At 27.1% G+C, this 20882-nt stretch overlaps 1 protein-coding gene across 1 annotated transcript; it reads right to left on the bottom strand.

Annotated features, from left to right (window-relative positions):
• Window positions 1–452: 452 nt before the first annotated feature.
• On the bottom strand, window positions 453–3235 carry LOC18100086 (F-box protein PP2-A15). Its single transcript, XM_006381271.3, has 3 exons — window positions 2716–3235; window positions 2519–2637; window positions 453–1167 (listed from the first exon to the last, which is right to left on the bottom strand). Exons 1-3 carry the CDS (start codon window positions 3019–3021, stop codon window positions 705–707), a joined length of 888 nt encoding a protein of 295 aa, XP_006381333.1. The 5' UTR covers window positions 3022–3235; the 3' UTR covers window positions 453–704.
• Window positions 3236–20882: the final 17647 nt, after the last annotated feature.

Genomic DNA, 20882 nt, shown 5'->3' with positions numbered 1-20882 from the left:
ACATGTTTTTTTACCTTTAAAACTCATGAAAAACATATCTTTACCTTTAAAACTCATGAAAAACATATCTGAGCATAGGTTAATTTTTGTTTTTAAGACGGGTTTTTAAAATCATAGATAGATTCATCACGATTTCTAAGATATTTTTTAAAAAAAACACGTTTTCATCTGTGTTAGTTGACCTGGTGGCAAGTTACCCTCTGCCAACTTATAATTATTTCTAGGAATGGCGCAAATTTAATCAAATAATGCATTAATTCTTAGAATGAAATGTAATGCAATCATCCTGGTTGCAACTATTGATAAAAATGCCAGGCAAATTGAAAGATCATTTGCATTTAACTGAGAACTAGTCCCGCAACGATCATATTTCTGCTAAACTCAAGAATGCAAAAGAAATTTATGCGCCTTCAAAACTCAAGAATTATATCTCATTTGCATCAAACTAGGTGTGAAATAATTAACGAAGCATTTTCTATTAGTCCTATGTGCTCAGGTATATAATCAACAAAACTGGATTAAGTACAGCAGCAAGAATTATATAGCCATTGAGGAAACACACCTACTTGGAAAACCAACTTCTGACGATATCCTCTAAAACATCAAATGCCTTCAGAAGTATAAGCAGTATGACAAAAAAAATATGCCCAAGTAGAAACTTCTGGGATCACTGAAAATATTAAGCAACATCCCCGTTGCATTTGCTACTTCAAAATCCCTCTTCTTTTGCGGTCTTTCAGATCACTGGGGATAATAAATACAGAATCTACACAAAGCCCACCTTTGGAATGTGTGCAATCAATCTGTTTCATGGAAAATTTGACCTCAGTAGCAGGTTCTGAGCCTGTCACAATAAATTCACCTACCTTGTAATCTATCCAGCATCCACGCTTCTGGTTGCCATTTGCTTCATCTTGTTCAGTCTCGTCTAAACAGAACTCACATGATGCTTGCTGGCCATCAGAGGTAGACAGCTCAAACCGTACTGGCTTTATATCCCAACCATGAGTGTGGTCAAAATTGCAGACACGGCGTCCCAGTCGTTTGGAAAACCTTCCAAGGTGAAGCCTGAAGTATAGAGTATAGATATCAGCAGGGAAAGGGAACTTTACAACTCCATCCACTTCAAACCACCATATTTGTTGCAAATAGGCCACCACATGGAATCTACAAAAGATAAACTGTCAAGATCTGCAAGAGCACTTGGTGAAAAATAGAGCAGAACAATGTAGGAGCTACCAGCATTTGAATATTCTTATTCCACAGACACACACATATTGACTGAAGGAGTCAGTAACACAACAATATACTGCTGACTCATAACCAGCCAAACAAGAGCTCAGTAAGGTGTCAAAATGACATCTGAAGACCTCTACATAAATTCCAGACATCTAAAAACTACAACCATTGAATTGATAAAAGGATAACTGGAGCATATTATTTTGAGACATTTTGATACAAGAAAACCCATAAAGGACAAGTAAAAATGTGTAACGATGTATTTGAGAGTCCAAGTTGTTCGTGCTACCAGGCATGCTTCAATTATCTAGCATAAAAATTGGAAAAGATAATCTAAACAAAGGCAGGCAGAAATTATCACAAGGGATTGTCCATCCTCTGCTTGTGTCAACAAGTGCACTTCTTCTTCAATTGGAAATGACTACACAAATTATTTGGATGACAGGGCAGTTAGGTCACATTTATGACCAGCATATGGACAGAACAGGAAAGTGGAGAATATACCCTCGCAGAAGATTGATCACTGTTGCACAGACAGAATAAGCAGAATATACATTTCTACCGCCTAGACTTCTATCATCGAGAAAAGCATCCAGAAACAGGAAAAGAAAACAAATGATATTTCACATTTAATATGGGAAATGTAAACTACTACAGAAACAAGCATTAAAAACTAGAATAAAAAAGCTGTAAACACATTACATACAAATCCAGTATTGGACAATAAAATAGACAAATAACTAGGATGAGAAAGCTTGATGGGAAACCAATTAAAGATGGTCCTCGTAGGAAGCAGATAAAGTAGTAAGTGATATTAATTTTCAGGCCGGGTTTAGTTAGTGAGCCAAAGAGAAGGCAGATGCATCTCTCCACAACTCGCAGGGAAGCAAAGGGCAGATGCCCCCACAACCAACCGAAAGTAACTAACCCCAGCTGAAGAGAGTAGTGGTTGATCCAAATATCATCGCTGACTTCATGCAAAGCTTTTGAACTTGTTAAATTCCAACAAAGCAACAATGAAATGGCCAAGTTATTAACAATACCTGGAACAGATTTGGCTGAATTTGAGGTTGATTTACCGTAAGAAGTTATAGCATCAACTTCGACAGGTAGTGAATTAGCAACGATTAATTTTGAAATTGAAAACAATGGATCATTTCGTGAGCATCAATAACTAATTGATTAACAACCAAATCAAGCATGAATGAAAGTTGCAGAGGACAAACTAGTGCTGGTGCTGCTTGTTAAAATAAATAAATAAACCAAGTTAGAAAGAAACCTTGATTCTTCAGTAGGAACCCAAGTCCAATATCTGCGGTCTTCAATTCCCGTAATTGACATCCCTTTGGCCGATATCGACATACAAACCCTTCCCGTCACTCTATCAAGCCACACCTCCTGTTCAATTTTGTCATTTTTTTAATAAATAAACCCTTAATTCGAAAATCCAAAAAGAAGAATGCTAGAGAGACAGACCTTATTGCCGTCATCGAAAGGGAGAGGGCGAGAGAGGAGGGCAAAGATGTCTTTTTTGGAGAAATTGAGGTATCTATCAGGAGGAAGGATATGGAGCAGATCCTGATAATTAGAAGGCAACTTGTTTTCCCAAACGGAATCGGAAGAAGCGGCTCCTCGAAAAGCACGGTTCAATCGAGCCAGATTGCAAATCTCAGGAGGCGTCAAATACATGAAAACACAAGCCACGCAGCTCTCCGGTATGTCCCCCAGCCCAGGACCACCCATGCCCGCTCCCTCCGTCAGGTTCGATAACGAGGCGCCCATACTCAAGGCACAGAGAAAGATAAAGAGGGAAGTGGTCAGTTATTGAGAGTGTTTCATCGTAAGTTTTTGCCGGAAAATGGAAGGTAGAGGTGACGAGGGTTTGTTAGCTTTGGCCTTAGCTACCAATAGGAGAGGAGGAATAGTGCGGTCGGGTCCCTCCAGTCATGCAATTTTCTTTCGAGCACAAGCGAACAGATTACCCCCTCTCGCTCTCTCTACCTATTCTTCTTAAAAAAAAGAAAAAAATTATTTTTATTTTTATTTTTTTGTCTTTTTGGTTGTAATTTTTTGAGGTAGCATGTGAAACCCGAGAGCCGTTACTGTGTAGTGTCCCCTAGCCCAAATTTTTATATAGTATTCTTCTCATTTTCTGTTTTTTTTTTTTAAAAAAAAAGCAATAACTTGTTTATTTAGGTTTGTTCAGAACATTGTCCTCTTTTTTTTTTCTTTTTCTTTTCGCATTCTATCTTATTTTCTATGTTTTAAAAACTATTTTAGAATATTTGTTTATTTAGGCTTGCTAGTTCCTCTGCTGCTCTTTTTTTTATCTTTAAAAAGTTTCTTTTCAAAATGTAAAATAAAAAATGGCAGCAATGCTAAATTAATGGACCCTTAACAAATCATTTTCTAATAATTTTACAGATAATTAAAAAAAATAAAGTTATGTCATTAAATAATCTATCCATGGATACAAAAAAAAATTAAAAAAATACAAGTAATGCTATTTTGATAAAAATGAATGTCAGAGAAAAAACGTTGAAATAAGTAAGTGGGATTCAACAGTTCCCAATAATTCATTAATTACTAAGATTTGTATCCTACGCTCCTCTATTTGCAGCATACTTATTAAACCTGATTTGGGGTTTCCTGGTTAAAAGATCGGGTCTTGAGTTTTATGGGTCAATCTGGATCAACCCATATTAACCTAAAAAAATAAAAAAAAATTAAAGTTTTAATATTTCATATAAAAAAATCCATGTAAATATAGATTATACATATTATGAAGTTTAAAAAAATATTTTAAAAAGTTTTTTATTCCACATTAAAAAGATATTATGCTAAGCTTTTAAGTTAAAGTATTTAAACTAAAAAAGTTTTTTATCCCACATTAAAAAAACATAACTTTTTCCTTGGAAACATAGAGTATATATACTAATGGGTTTCAAATCTCACATTGAAAAAACATAACTTTTTTCATGGGAACATAAAGTATATATATGAAAGGGCTTCAAATCTCATATTGAAAAGATATTATGTTGTTCTTTTAAGTTGAAGTATTTAAACCAAAAGGTTTTTTATCCTACATTAAAAAAACATGATTTTTTTCTTGGGAACATAGAGTATATATACGAAAGGGCTTCAAATCCCACATTGAAAAGATACTATGTTATCCTTTTAAGTTGAAATATTTAAACCAAAAGGTTTTTTATCCCACGTTGAAAAAACATGACTTTTTTCTTGGGAACATAGAATATATATACTAATGGGTTTCAAATCCCACATTTGAAGGAAAAAAAACCAGGTCTCGTCCGGGTTCGCCCGGGTTTGGCCGGGTTTTTGCCACAGCCGGTCTTTTATTAAACTCAGATCGGACCGGGTCCTAGATCGACCCGTCGGGCCGGGCCAGGTTTAATAACAGTGGTTTGCAGTGCAAAAAAAAAATGAAGTAAAAAATATTAAGATAAAGGTAATTGGTTTAATTAGTAATTTAAATAATATGATTAAAAAATATATAATAATAGCAAATAAATTCACAAAAAAAATAATAACAAAAAAAGATTAAAAAAAAAAAAGAACTTCATCTGAGTCTATCTGAATTATGAAACAACTCAATATTAAAGGGCTAAATTAAAAGAAACTTGGTTAAACCGGGTTAACTAACAAACTTATCGACTATGGATATAAGATTGGAATAATCTCGTAGAAAAAATGCTTGAAAAAAAGTTTGAAGATCAATTCTTAATAAATCAAATGAGAACATGATAGATCAAAAAAAATCAAATGTGAAAATCAATCTCTAGCAAATAAAATATTGAAGAATAAAAATTAAAAAAAAACATAATTAAAAAAGGCCAAAAAAAACTCGATCCAAGTCCACCTAGGTCAAAATACAAAATCTATAATCCAATCATGATACAAGGATGACCGCATTCGAAGACAAATTGAATAAAATTATGAAGCACAGTTATCGAACAACTTAATATTGAAGGGGGGAAATGAAAAAAATATAATTTAAAAAAGCGAAGGAAAAATATGAGTCAACTTAGGTTAACCAACAAACCATGCGACCATGAGCACATGATCGGGATAACCTAATAGAAAGGAAATGAAAAAAAAAGTATGAAGATCAATTTTCAATAAATCAAATGTTAAAGAATGAAATTGAAATAAATCAATTTAAAAAATGATTGAAAAAAAATCAATCCACGTTAAACTTTAAAACGGGTGACTCTGGTCGTGAACCCAAGACTACCCCATAACAATAAAAATAAAATTTGAGTCAACTCAGGTTAACTCGTAAACTCGGTGACCATTGGCATAAAATCGAGATAACTCAATTGAAAGGAAAAGAAAAAAAAGTAGGAAGGCCAATTTCAAATAAATAAAATGTTGAAAAATAAAATTGAAATAAATCAATTTAAAAAGAGAGCATAAAAAAGCTAGTCCATGTTAACTAGGGGTGTTCAAAAACACCGAAAAACCGATTAAACCAAGAAAATCGGAAAAAAAAACCGAAAAAATCGAACCGTGAAAAAAAAACCGATTAAACCGATTAAAATTTTGAAAAAACCGACCGGTTCGGTTCGGTTTTGGTTTTTTAAACATGGAACCAAAAAAACCGAACCGGACCCGAACCGAAAAGAACCGAGCCAAACCGGTTTGAACCGGTTTTTGCTCTACAAAACCAAACCGAACCGAACCAAAACCGGTCGGTTTGAACCGGTTTCGGTTTTTTTTAAAAAAAAATCGGTTTGGTTATTTTTTTTGATAAAAACCGAACCGAACCGAAAATGAACACCCCTAATGTTAACATTTGAAATCGACGACTCTAGTCAAGAACTCAAGACTAATACCATAGATGACAAACCATAAAAAATAATTAATCAAAACTCTAAAAAAAAGTAAAACATAATATAAAAAAGATTAGCTTTAAAAAAGAAGGGGAATGAAACCAGCCTCGACAAACATATTAAATCTAGTCTAATATCTAAAACTCGCAACCCATGAGCTTTTTGACCCGGATTCAATTAAAAAGCTTAATTTCCCACCAATTTAATTTTGAAGGATGAAATCGTGAAAAAATATCAGTTAATTTAGAAAACTTGCCAAAAAAAAGATAGCAATAAAAAGAACAAAAATCAAAATTTGATAGGAAAAAAACCCTGGAGGATGAAATTGTAAACAAAAAGTAATCTAAAAAATGATCCCAAACAAAATAAATAGCAATCAAAATAATAAGGACTAAATTTGAAAGATTAAAAAATAAAAGGGGTAAAATTAAAAAAATATATAATTTTATAACTTATAAAAAAACAGTAATCAAAATAATGATAATCATATTTAAAAGATTAAAAAATAAAAATGTTGAAACTAAAAAATATATTTGTAATTTTATAGCTTGTTCAAAATAAAAATAAAAAAGTAGTAATCAAAAAAACATAAACCAACTGTAAAGAAAAAAATGAAAGGGCTGATCTAAAATTTTAAAGGGACTGATGATGAATTCGAGAAGGAAAGTGAGAAGAATAAGGAAAAAAAAGAAATGGTTGTTGGCGCCAAATCAGAGGCACGTCTGTGGTCCACGCGTCATAGCATCATGAAGGGGGTGCTATGAACTTTCAAACGCCACCCTGAAAGGCAGTATTTGGTGGCTGGACAGCCCCACATGTGCTACCTGAATGACTCAGGATGACCCATGAGCTGTCCAGCATGTCTTTTAAAATAATATTTGATATATATCAATTATAAGAATTATTTTTGAGTAACATTTAAATCTACAATAAAACAAATATAAAATGACAAAAGAAACCCTAATGAAAGAATTATGTTGATTTTGTCTTTAATAGCATTAAAGTAATTAAATTATTTTGAAAAAATTAAAAAGACCAAAATGCACCTTTGTAATAGGCATTGTGTTTTTTTATTCTAGGTTTAAATTAATGATGTTAATATGCAATAAAAAATAAAATGATCACTTTAACTCTAAAAAATTTGTAAAAAATAATTGTATTATTAAGAAAAAATCGTCTTGCCTCAAATGCCCGGTTCAAAGATTTAATAGCTACAGAATAATTTTGTTATTATACTATTATAATAAATAATATTTTGTTTACGAGGTACAAAAACTTCCCTTCTTTCTTTAGTTTTTTTTTAAAAAAAATTAATTTAATTTCTCGATCCTTGTATTTTTTTTTTAACCTTTTTGCTTTATGAAGTAGCATTACTAAAAATAAAATAAAAAACACAAAAATTGCGCTCAATGGAAGAGTCCAGATTGTTAACACCCTGAATTTCTAAATTTGAAAATAAGTAGGTAATAGGTAAAGAGTTAAGATAAAAAATAAATGATTCTATTCTTATTATTTAATTTTATGTGCAATTGCCTTTCGAAGAAGTAAAAAAAAAAAGAGACTCAATTAACAAAAGCTAAATTCTACCTTGGTAGCCAAAATGGAAGAGAGAAGAATCTAAATAAAAGCCACGGAAAATAAAAATAAAAGGCATGAAAAGTGGCCACTGAAGAGGGGATCAGTTCATTTATTTTTATGTTTTAAAAATATTTTTAAAAAATTAATTTTTTTATTTTAAATTAAATTTTAAATATTTTAAAATCATTTTAATATATTAATATCAATTTTAACCCCTAGCGATGAGGCTATTTTATTGACTAGAGTAGTCGAGTCTTTATTTTATTTTTTATTGGTCGCGTGTATTCCTCTCGAGGCCATGGCATGGATTTTCCACCTCTCGTTCTCAAAAGCCATAAAGAACAGAGTACACTCGTCAAATGCTCGCTCTTGGGATGTATTTATTTATTTATTTTACAAAGTGAAAAAAATGCAGCAGTTAGCAACGCGTTTTCACCATATATAAAAATCCATTTCAGTCAAAAACTTGCTTCATACTTTTAAATAAAACAAATTAAAAATCATATATTTTAATAAATGTTATTTAATGCTAACTATAGATCAAATTGATTAATTGAGATAAGGATGTATATTAAAACTTATAACCAAGTCGCATAGAAGTTTCTTCAAAACTTTTCCTTCAATAATACAACAATAAAATTGTTTCTCTTAAGAAAGTAATAATTTAAAACTCCATTAAAAAAATTAATTTTCTTGCATATTTCCTGCTTTTCTTATCAATATAGTTTTTTTTTTAAGAAAAACATATTTTTTCCTTGGTTCTTAGTATGATAAGAATAGAAAGTAATTAGAATTAATAAAAACAAATATAGATGATTTGAGATATGGATAAAAAAAAATGTTTTTCTTCAATTAAAACCCCTTTATCTCATTAATTTTCTTAATTTGCTTTGCTTTTTTTAATCGGAATTATTCACTTTTAAACAATAGCTCATCAAAACCATTAATGCAAGTTTCAATAATTAAAAAAATATATTTTTATATATTTCTAAGAAAATGTATTATAAAAGAAAAGAATAATATATTGCTCACTTGCTAAAATGGAAAACTTTTTAAAATATGTTTTTCTAACAATTATACGATTATATAAAAAAAAAATTGTAAGAAAGACTAAATAAAATAATAAAAAATGCAATTTTTTTTATAGGAATCATAGTTCATTGAACAAAAAGTAAAAGAAATTCAAAGAAAAACATTTTTGATTACTATAATGACTTGAACTCGATTTTCATAGAATATTAATAATAACCATAAACAAAAAAAAAAAACAATTGCTTAGTAGGTTCACATTGGATAATTAACTATATAATTGCTAACACAAAAAAAAAAAGCGAGAAACTCATTCGAAAAAAAATGTTGAATTAACTGGTGTCTAACCAAATAATATCTCAAATATAAATTTTAAATAAAAAATTATTATGATTATGAAAACAAGTTCAAATTTAAAAAGAAAATCATAAATCAATCATCTATCAACAACCGCATAAAAATACAAGAACGCTAAATCTGAAAAAAATATATAAAAAAAATTATAATAAAAAAATCAAGAAAAAAAAAATTTTATTCTTTTTTAATATTATTGAGCAAATTATCATGAAAATCTCACATATAAGATGATACATAATTCTCCATAAAGTAATTAATTATATCATTGGAAAAAGTCATAATCTTCTTCAAATCAATGTCATCGTTTTTTATTAGGAGCATATTTTTTAATAAAAGATAGTGAGAATAAAAATAAAGGTTTTTTTAAAAAAAAATTTAACCATTTGAAGTAAGCAGAGAAAATGTATGCTCCAATCTATACATCTTTTGATTATTTTAACAAAGATATGTTTTTAATTGCAAGAGATGATTCATAAAAAAATTCATCATGATATTAAAAGCAATTCAATACAAAAAAAATCAAATAGAATCTAATTATTTTGTATGTGATTGAATAAAAACATAAACGTAATAAAATTACATAAAAAAACTATTAAGAAATTTAAAAACCAATTATAAATTGAATATTTATGAGCTTATTTTTCTACATAACAATTGAAAAATGAATTGCTAACAACCTCATAAAAACCTAAAGATTATTAGAGAACCATAGAAAAATTGAATAATAATTGAAATATCATGTCAATCTTTTTTTTTGTGTATGTAAATCTAAATCCAATAAAAAACACAAAGAGGACATGTCTAAGAGAATGGCCTAGCAAAAAAAGGTTATACGTACATGAGCCTTTAAGATTAGGCCTGAGTGGTTCACTCTCTTTTATTTTTTTAAGAAGTGGGTGATATGTTATCTATCATATATTTTTTTATAAAAATTAGCAAATGTTGTGTTGTCTGATTGCCTAAATTTCATCCGCTAAAAAGATGGCTGAAAAATTAAACTTTAAATTTTTTAAAAAACTAAAACTCTATTTTTTAAGTTATTTTGACCTAAAAATATCTAATAAACATACTTAACACCTCAATAAATAAATTTATCAAGTCAAAGACCTCTAAATTGGCCCAAAAGTATAAAATCAAACAGGGAAAAGAATATTTCTCAACCTATATCTATTTTTTTCAACAAGATAAGAGCAAAATAACATATATTCTTTCACCAAATAGAACTTATTAACACCAAGATTGATGTTTTTATTACTGGAAACGAGCCTAACTAATAATTTTCTCTCTCTTCACTTATTTTCCAGCCAAAATGAATATAATGAAGTTAGGGAGAAAAAATAAAATTATAAAAACTAAAATGACCAAAAAGGTAGTCAAAGAAAAATAAAAGGACTGAAATGACTATTTTTGTTCAAATTTTAGAGTGACCATGTGTTTTCACGTGTTCTACACTTTGGTCCTCAGTTTTAAATTTTTTGCTTTGCAGAATAAATAATAAAAAATTGGTGATTAATTTGTCCACATAAGGATTTAATATAAGAGAAAAACAAATTGATGACCAAAATGAATAAATATATATTATTTATTACAACGGAAAAGTTCAATGTCTTTTAGTATATTTTGAAATATAATATTAATTTTGGTATAATACTTTAACTAGTTATCATGCTAGTGCTACGCTGTTAGCAAGATTCAAATTTAATTTCAAATATAAGAGAAGAAGGGGTCACCATTACAAATGTGTTTTTTTAATATAAAAAAAATTGTTAAATGAGAAATAAAAAGATGATGCATGTGCTTGATCCAATAAATTCAAAAATAGATGAGTAATACATCATAAAAGAGTTGTGAACATAAATTAAAGGCTATTGATCTTCCTAGTAAAAAGAAAAAAAAATAGATTCACACATAAATTAAATCATAAGAAAACCAATTATAAAACTAATTAATCCAATATCTAATGAATAAAATCTTGAAAAAAAAGTTAAATTTGTCAGACTTACAAACTATGTCAACCAACCAAACATATGAACAAATCCATAGACTTTATAAAACTTAATAACATAATCTATTTCTCAAAACTATATTTTTTTAATTATATAATAAAAAAATAGATAATAATAAAATTAAGTTCAATTAAAAAGAGAAATAAAAAAAATACTCCATCAAATCTGTAAATCAGGACAATTTAAATTAACGCAGTAAACTCACAAATCACTTTAAACCTATAAAAAAATAAAATAAAATAAAAAAATTATAAAACTTAATTTTTAATTATTTCAATAAAAAAAACAATTCGATCTGGACTACTATTTTAATCCAGCATTGCAACCGATGTAGATGAACAATAATTTCTCCCGTACCCTTTAGCTTTTCTGTTAATAATTTGCGTAGACGTGGAACAATTGGATAACAAGTCAACTACGTCTAGTTTCCGAGCATTCCACTATTAAATAAATATTGGTTGCATAATCTTTGAAAGAAGAGTAAAGTAAACTTGAGGGCTGTCACGAAAACAACCTGCGGTCAATATCTACGGTCTTTCCACGACTCTTATAGACTTCTTTTTTTGGACCATTCGAGAGTAGTCGGAAAGTAATCATATTATTAAAGTTGTTCTTTCAAACTCAGACCGTAAAAAAAAACCCTCCATAGATCACAAAGCAGCCCCTAGATTCAACAATATTATCTTTGATATGATGTAATATAATATAATTTAATCAATTGTTTAATAGATTATAATGAAATGAGTTGAAATATTACCTTCCAATTTTTTAACAAGTATTCGTAGTAATATAATGGTCCGATCGTGTTTGTAAGTGTTGTTGCGATTAATTTTTAAAATGTTTTTTACTTGAAAAAATGTCAAAATAATATTTTTTTTATTTTTTAAAAGTTATTTTTGACATCAACACATCAAAATGATATGAAAACATAAAGAAATATTAATTTGAAGCAAATAAAAAAAATAAATTTAAATTTTTTAAAAACGTTTTTGAAACGTAAAAACAAATAGGGTGCCGCACGTTATAGATCGAATAAAAAACATTAAAATGTAAAAAAGAATATACAGTGATGCTAGGATATTTTCTTAAAAAAATTATTAGTGAAAGCAAAATTTGATATATAAGAGTAATAAAATAGATTGAGAAACATATATACATGTTAAGATATCCAATCAAAAATTAATTTTTGCTATAAAAAAAATATTTGAAGTTTTAATTAAAATTGAAGACTTGTTGGGTTATATATTTGTCTCCTCCAAGTTTTAGAATAAATCATAATAAAACTGATTTTTTATGTCTTGATCAACCAAACAAGTTAAAACATAATTCCTTCGACCCGATAAAAACTTGATTTCACTTAAGGAGATGACATTACAATATTATTTTTTAAATATTAAGATAATAATATTTTGAATCGACTCAGGTTAATTTATCAAATATATATTCTTGTGTTTAACAATTTTATTTTTTGAAATTATTTTTTTAATCATACAATAATAAAAATAAACATATGTAGGAAATTGATAGAATAATTTTTTAAAAAAAAAATCATGAAGTTTTGTTCAAAAGAGCCCTTGCTAATGTAATAATAAAAAAAGGATGTGATATTAGTAAAGGAAAACAAAAAAAAAATCATGACAAATTGATAGAATAATTTTTTAAAAAAAAATCATGAAGATTTTAATTAATCTATCTCAATGGATTTAAACTAAAAAAAATTAAGAGCAAAACTGGCAGAACACATGACACATGCAAAGCCCACCTGTCCCATAAAAAAAAGCAGGCCTCCTGTTTCATTCTTTTAGTTTTTTCTAAAATATAAAAATACATCAATAATTTGTAGGTTAATAATAATTATAATGTTTTAAAAAATGAAAATTTAATTAATCTATCTTGGTTAATTAAAAAAACTAAATTAAAGACAAAACAAGCCAGACACGTGCAAGTATGCTGGTCCATAAAAAAGGAGGCCATGCCTCCCTGCTAGAAGTGTTTCATTCTTTATGAAATATAAAAATATATAAAAAATTTATGGATTATTAATATTTGCGATGTTTAGAAAAAAAAAATCACTTTAATATTATTCATTGAATTTTTTTTAAAAGCAGTTGCACACCACAAACCTTGAAAAAAGAATAAAAAAATGATTACGAGTTTAATTATTTTTGTGTTTTAAAAATAATTTTTTAAAAAAATCATTTTACCTGCTGCGCTAGAAACGCTTCCTTCTTTTTATTTCAAGGATTAAATTAATTGAATGTTATTTGTTGATTATTTTATAACACAAAAGACACTTCGTCTGCACTCACATATAATGCATCGTCTTTTGGTTCGATTCCGGCCACCTGAGGTGGCTGGAAGGTCGGGCTTTCAACTGCAAAAGGCTCAAAAACTCACTTTAGATTATAGCAATTTAAAAAAACTAAAAAAATCAAACCATGGTAACTTTAAATTCAAAAATATCTAAAAACAACTTAAAAATCTCAATAAATCTATTTATGGTTTTAAATTAAATAAAATTAAATATTACGTTATCTAATAGTTTTAATTAAACATCTTCATCCAATTACGTTAATTACATTTCATAAAACTGTCAAAAGAACACCACTCTTTCAACGGGATTGATAATTAAGGGTTTAATTCTGTCGAGCTGGTGACAATCTCCAAGTATTGGCCCGGTACGGCAATTAAGGAAGTTTGCTTCCTTATTTGACCTTTTTAAATTTGAATATTGAGACCAAAATTTAAAGGGATTTATCAAATTTCATTAAATATATTAGATTAATACGAAAAAAAGTTCTTTAAAATGGCTTGAAAATGAACTTAGTCTCAATTAAAAAATTAGATAGTCTGAAAATACTTTTATCATCGAATCAAAAACAAAAAAAATTAAAAAAGATAACATTACTCTAAACTTATTAAGCATCAGGGCGAGCTCGCAAGAACATGAATTCTCAATTAATATTATATAGGTGGCCCATCATATACCGTGTACCGGATCAAATTTGTTTTAACATAAAAAAATATTTAGGCATTTTTAAAGAAACAAGAAAAATATGAGAACCAGGTTTTGACTTTTATGGATTTAATAAACTTGGTTAATTTAATAATATGATTAAAAAAAAATATTGACACTAAATAACACAACTAAAAAATTATCAATTATTAACCATAAAAAATAAATTATCAATATCATACCTGGAAGGAGAAAAAAAAAGATAGTTGGAGACTCATTGTTACTCCGCCGTGGACATCGTCCCACCACCAAAAAGAGTTCATTAAGATAATTATAATACCACTGTGAAAAACTGCACAATGATATCAAAAGAGGCTGCACGCACAGCCAATATCATATGATTGATTTAAGAAAAAAATGAATATACAAATGTTTCTAACATGTTTTTTGTCATGAGAAAAAATTAACGAATACATCAAATGAAATAAAATGAGAATTATATGCTCAAATAAATTAAAAACGAGTTATTAATGTTAACTAAAAGCTGAATTTGAAAGTTGAGAGATGAATGTAGATCAAGATATTGATCTCGCAATATTGGTCATGGACTCAGTTGTATTTAATAACTTTGTTTTGTTGAACTGATTTTTTATTTAATCAAACAATAATAAAAATAAGCATGCACAAAAAAGTGATCGAATAAGATTAAACAAAAAAAAACTACTAATATTAGAAAAAAATGCTAAAACCTTATTCAAAAACAAATTAAAAATAAAATAAAATTTTATTAAAAATATAACAAAATGTTTTTTATTTTAATTAATCTAAATTAAAACCGAATATTCGCTAGGTCTGGCATCTCACATCTACATTTAATTAATCAGGTTTATTTAATTTCAAACTAAATAAAAGGGAAAATGAAGTTATAAAAGGGTCACTTAGTCCCGACCCGTAAAAAGAAATGGACATACATGTGGGCTTGCTAAGATAGACCCGCGCACCTAACCCATTTAAATCTTTTTAACGAAACCAATGACCTAACAACATGTCATTTGCTTCTACTCAGAAAAAATAAGAGCAAGCAATGCACTATTAGCTGTAGCAAATGATGTGTCATCTGTTTTTTCAAAACTAACCATCAAAGAGGTGGTTGAAAAATCAAACAATAATTTTCTTAATTTAAAAATCTATTTTTTCAACCTTTTAGCCAAAAACACCTAAAAAAACACTACTAGACTCTTAAAAAAAATTACTTGTCAATCTAAAAACTTTCTAATTGGGTTAAAAAACACAAAACTAATATGGAAGAGTTTTTTATTTTTCTAAACTCAATCTATTTTTTTCAAAAAGATAAAAGGTGAAAAATATCTTAATTGAAGAATAAAAACAAGAACGAGCTTTTTAGTTGTTGGAATGTGGATAATTAATGATTTTCTCTCACCTCTATTATTTTCTAACAACTTTCTCTCTTGTTAAATTCAATGACTAAAACATAAACAAATAAAAAACCAAAAAACTAGACCAAACCATATAATTGTCAAACTCAAGGAATCAATAGAAAATTTGGCTAAAACTAAAACACAAAATGTAAAAATATTCTTTAGGTTTTTTTTCCCTCTATATCAATATTAGTCCTTTTATTTTTCATTTTTCAATAAGCAAAAATTTATACTGTTATTGGCTAAATAAGCGCAAAGTCAATATTGAAATGTGTTTCTAAGATCTCGAGAAGCCTAGATCAAGTTTATAAAGACAAGCTATCAAATTTAATTATGAATCAATTCAATATAAAAAGATTAAATTAAAAAAAAATACATGAATACAAAAAATAAAATAATAAAAAAATCAACGCTACGTGAATCGACTGTACATTGAATATAGGTCAACAATAGATGAAACAATGGATTCCACATAGACTTTAGATTTTTTTTAGAATCATTTGGACATATGAAACCATTCAACTTTCTTTCTTTTTTTCTACTCGACTGCCTTGGTAGCTACAAAGGTTTGCTCTATTATTTTGATTTTCCTGGATTTGAATATTGGGACTAGCGCTTAAAGAAATTTATTAAAAAAAATTTAAATATATTAGGTCAATGTGAAGGATATGTTTTTAAAATCACTCATAAAGGGACTCAGTCTCAATTGAAATGCTAGCTGGTCTGAAAATACTCTTATTAAGTATGATATTTATATTCTATTCAAAGTAGTGCGAGGTGGTAAGAACCTGAATAAAAATTTCATAGAAAATTTAACGTTAAAATAAATTTAATAAAAAATTAAATATAATTCATGATACATTATCAATTAATATTTTTTATGCTTAACTGTATTAAATCAAATACAAATTCATAGCAAATTAATTTATTTCTAAAAAAATACTAAATTTATCAACTTATCAACAATTTAATGAAACATGTAATCTATCATAACTCAACCATATTTATACTCTATTGCATGAATATGTGTGTACATTTAAATATATTATTAGCCGATTTCAATAATATACATAAAAATAGTGGATTTTCACCACAAAAATATCAAAAGATACCTAGTAACTAGAATAGGCTCCATTTTTGGTTGATTTAAAAGCAAAATCTAAGTGTTTAACAAGTTTTTTAAAAGAAACATGGTTGCCAATGATTTTTTTCATGGGAGAAAAACAATATTGTATGTTCAATCTAGCCTTCAATTTATTCAAGTTTTAATTAATATCAAGCTTATAAAGCGCAATATTTAATTAATATCAAGCTTTAAAAATGTGAAAAAATCGACCAATGTTATTTCACCAATTATTTTTTTAAAATTAGATATTCCCTGAGTTATTTCTTTCATTTGAGTACTTGTATTTTTTTTATTTCTTTCATTTGAGTACTTATACTCGTGAATTTTGATCAATAAAGTATCTCCTTTAGTTTTGTTATCGGAATGCTAAAGTGGCAGTTAGCTCTCTATTAGGTGGGTCGAGGTTGATATTATTTTTATTTTTATTTTTATTTTTAGGGGCAATAACATATCAATTACTATTATTTTATAATTGTTTTGTTTGATTATATCTATTTTTTTTATAGTATTTGTACTCCCAAGATTTGATCAATCTAGTGCTTGAGTTGGTTTTTGTTATAAATATACTAATATGATAGTTATCTCTCTATCAAAAAGGACTGGAAATTGAAAAACAAAATGGCATATTATATAATTTATCCTTATATAATTATAAAAAATCTTCAATATGTTCCTACATTTCTAATTATGTTTATTATATCTTTATATGACATCTAATTCTCAAATATATATGTACATCATTTTATCTATTTTTTCCATTCAATTCGACATAATTATATTTTTTATAATAAAAATATCCATTCTCTATAAAATAATATAATTTTATTTTTATTTCTTAAAATATTTTGAGCAATTTTGAATTATTTTTATATTATATCCTTACATAACTCAAGGATAATTTTTTACTAAAATATATAAGTTGGTCACTTTGGATGGAAAAAATTAACAAAAGGATACATGGAAGGATTATATATTGTAAATTTATGAAGACTTATTCAATTATACGAGGATTGATGAAGTCGTTCATTGTTTATTATATTTGAGTGCTTATACTGATTTTTTTAAATAACAAAAAAAACGAAAAATAATAAAATAAATAATTAATTATATTAATTTATATTTAAGCTTCTATCATTACCTAAAAATAAACCCTAAATAATGAGTAAAAATTGTAAAATTACCTAAACAATCAATTAATTAGTTTTTTTTTATTATTTCAATTTCTTCATGAGAAATTAAAAATTTTGAAAATTGAAAAAAAATATTATTTTATACACATGGGCCCATTTGTATCGGAGATAATTAACATGTGAGATGATTTGAAATATATGTTTATGAAAGTACTTGATTAAATTTTGAGAGTACGAATAGTCAAATAGAAAATATCATTAAGTACAAGTATTTTATTAAATAAATAAAAAATATTCAAATAATATCAACCGGCCTATTTGACAAAAAAAATAAAAAAAATTAACTGTCATATCAACACTCCGATAATAAAATTAACAGAGGTATTTGATGGATGAAATGCTATTCTGTATCATGTTATTTTAAAATTTAAATTTTTTTAATTTGTTTTAATATTAAAAATAATTTTTTAAAAATAATAAAAATATTATTTTAATATATTTTTAAACAAAATATATTTTGAACCACAACCATTATCACATTTCTAAACCTACCTTAAAACTTATGAATACATGTATCTCAATTGAAAAAAAATAAAATAATTAATTCGAGTTTTCAAATAGAAAAAAAAAGTATAAATGCTTCAAATGACATACACACATATACACGTTAAATCATTGTCAGTGCTATACGGTGAGTTGAATAAAAAAATTAGTTATAAAAAAGTATTTAAATTTTGTTAATATGTCTTTTAATAGAAAAAATTTAAACTATATAGGGATTGATATAATATGATCTAGTCGACTTGGTAAATTCAAAGACAACCTAGACGATTAATTAAAAAAAATAGTTTGACTAAAAAGAATCAAGATGATATTTTTTAAAATATTGAAACGACAACATATTAGATCAATTCGAATCAACTCGGGTTAACTAACCAAATTCACTATCAACGTCATGAGACCTTGATAACTCTATAGAAAGCAATTAAAAAAAATATTAAACTCAATTCTTAACCAACCTAATGTTGAACGATGAGATTGAGAATAAAATTTCTAAAAAATAAGCCGAGTTAACTAGGGTTTACCTATCAAATCTGAGTTATGAAACTGAGATAATCTCATAGAAAGTAAATAAAGATAAATTAGGAAGCTCAATTACCAATTAACAAAATATTTAAGGATGAATTTTTTTTAAAAAAGCAATTAAAACAAGGACATAAAAAAGCACCCGAGTCAATCGACTAAACTTGTGACTCGAGTCATGAGACCAGGATAACCTCATAGAATGCAAATATAAACAAATTATGAAGCTTAATTCTCAATCAACCCCGTATTGAAGGATACAATTGAAAAAAATTCAATAAAAAAGGACTAAAAAAATTCCAAGTCAACCAACCTAACCTGCGACCTTGGTAATAAGACCATAATAACCCCATATAAAAAAAATAAAAAAGATTATGAAGTCTAATTCTCAATCAACTTATACTAAATTAAACTCAGGTTAACCTATCAAATTCGAGTAAGGTGACTGAGATAATTCTATAAAATAAAATTGAAAAAAATTATAAAATTTAATTCTCAATCAATCCAATGTTTAAGGATAAAATTAAAAAATAAATAAAAAAGACAAAAAAACCGAGTCAACCTAGCTAACAAACAAAACTTGCGATTTAATTCATGAGTCTGTGATAACCTCATAGAAAACACATAAAAAAAATATAAAGCTCAATTTACAATCAATTCAATATTGAAGTATGAAGTTGAGAAAAAAAATTAATTAAAAACAATTACCTGAGTTAACATGGCTAACCCGTAAAATTCATGAGACCAAGATAATTCTATATAAAGCAAATCGAAACAAATTATAAAATATAATACCTAGTAAACCCAATATTAAAAAATAATTATTTTTAAAAAATATAAGTTTTTTTTTTAAATCCATCAAAAATTTAGGAACAAAGTGAAAAGGATATATATATAAACTACCATATAGGTAATGAAATAATTAAAATAAATAATTATTCCATACAAATATTCATGTAAAGCTTTTGATCACTTGTCATCGTTAAAATGAATATCACTTGTCATCGTTAAAATGAATAATTTATAAAAATATCTATGAAATATTAAAAAAATTACATGGATCATCTAAATTTTTAAAAAACTTGATATAAATCCTCTCTCGTGTTTAATTAAATATTACAAAAGCCCTCTTTTTATATCCAGAGTACTTTTAAAACCACCCCCCTAGCACTAAAGGCATTTTAGATACTAAAGGGAGTATTAGTAATATTTTCAAACTTTTAAACAATCATTGTAATTTTATGACAATTTAAAATTTTTATTTTAATATTATTTAAGAATCATGGAAAAATTCAACAAGAGTTTTTTTTTTCACAGTGTATTTCAATAAAAAAAATATATTTAAAAAAAACATAAAAAAGGCTAGAAAAATGGACCAAGGATCTCAGCCCCGTGCACGTAGCAAAAGAGTAAAAAAAAAGCTAGCATGTGTGGTTTTGCAAGGCCAGCCTGCATGCTGGGTTTTAATTGTTTTTATTATTATTATTTTTTTAAAATAAATTAGATAACGCGTCATCTGCTTATACATTTTTTGACCACTATAATGGTGGTTGAAAAATTGAGCTCGGGTTTTTTGAATAAAAAAATATTTTTCAATCTATTTTCACAAAAAAAAATCTAAGAAACACCCTTATAACCTTAACAAACCAATCTGCTAACCTAGAATACCCTAAAATTATCCAAAAATACTAAAACAAAATGAAAACAAAATTCTTTCTCAATCCCAATCTTTTTTGGTTGGCAAGGAAAAGGATAAAAAAAACTTCAATGGAACTCATTTCATTAAATGGAATATGTTACCACTAAAAATGGCTTGTTTCGACATTGAAATTTCATCAATCATCAACTTTCTCTTTCCTTTCTTATTTTTTAGTGACTTTCTTTCCCCTCTTAAACCAACAACTAAAAAATAAATAAAATAAAATTTTATATAAAAACAAAAATTGCAAAAACCAAAAGACTGAATTGAAAATTGAAACAATTATGAATATAAATTTTTTCATAAGACGAGATTTGAAGAGTACAAATAAAAATAAAAACCCTTGATTTTATTTATAATATCATATTAGGTCCTTATATTTTTTTA

This window comes from Populus trichocarpa, chromosome 6, assembly GCF_000002775.5.
Source record: "Populus trichocarpa isolate Nisqually-1 chromosome 6, P.trichocarpa_v4.1, whole genome shotgun sequence".
Classification (NCBI taxonomy): domain Eukaryota; kingdom Viridiplantae; phylum Streptophyta; class Magnoliopsida; order Malpighiales; family Salicaceae; genus Populus; species Populus trichocarpa.
This window is presented reverse-complemented; position numbering and strand designations above follow the sequence as displayed.

What these genes read in the sequence shown, in the direction of transcription:
- LOC18100086 (XM_006381271.3), bottom strand. Translation starts at nt 3,021, where the DNA reads ATGGGCGCCTCGTTATCGAACCTGACGGAGGGAGCGGGCATGGGTGGT. An exon ending in CTTTCGATGACGGCAATAAG is followed by an intron (nt 2,638 to 2,715) that starts GTCTGTCTCTCT and finishes AAAATTGAACAG; the next exon opens with GAGGTGTGGCTTGATAGAGT. An exon ending in GTTCCTACTGAAGAATCAAG is followed by an intron (nt 1,168 to 2,518) that starts GTTTCTTTCTAA and finishes TATCTTTTGTAG; the next exon opens with ATTCCATGTGGTGGCCTATT.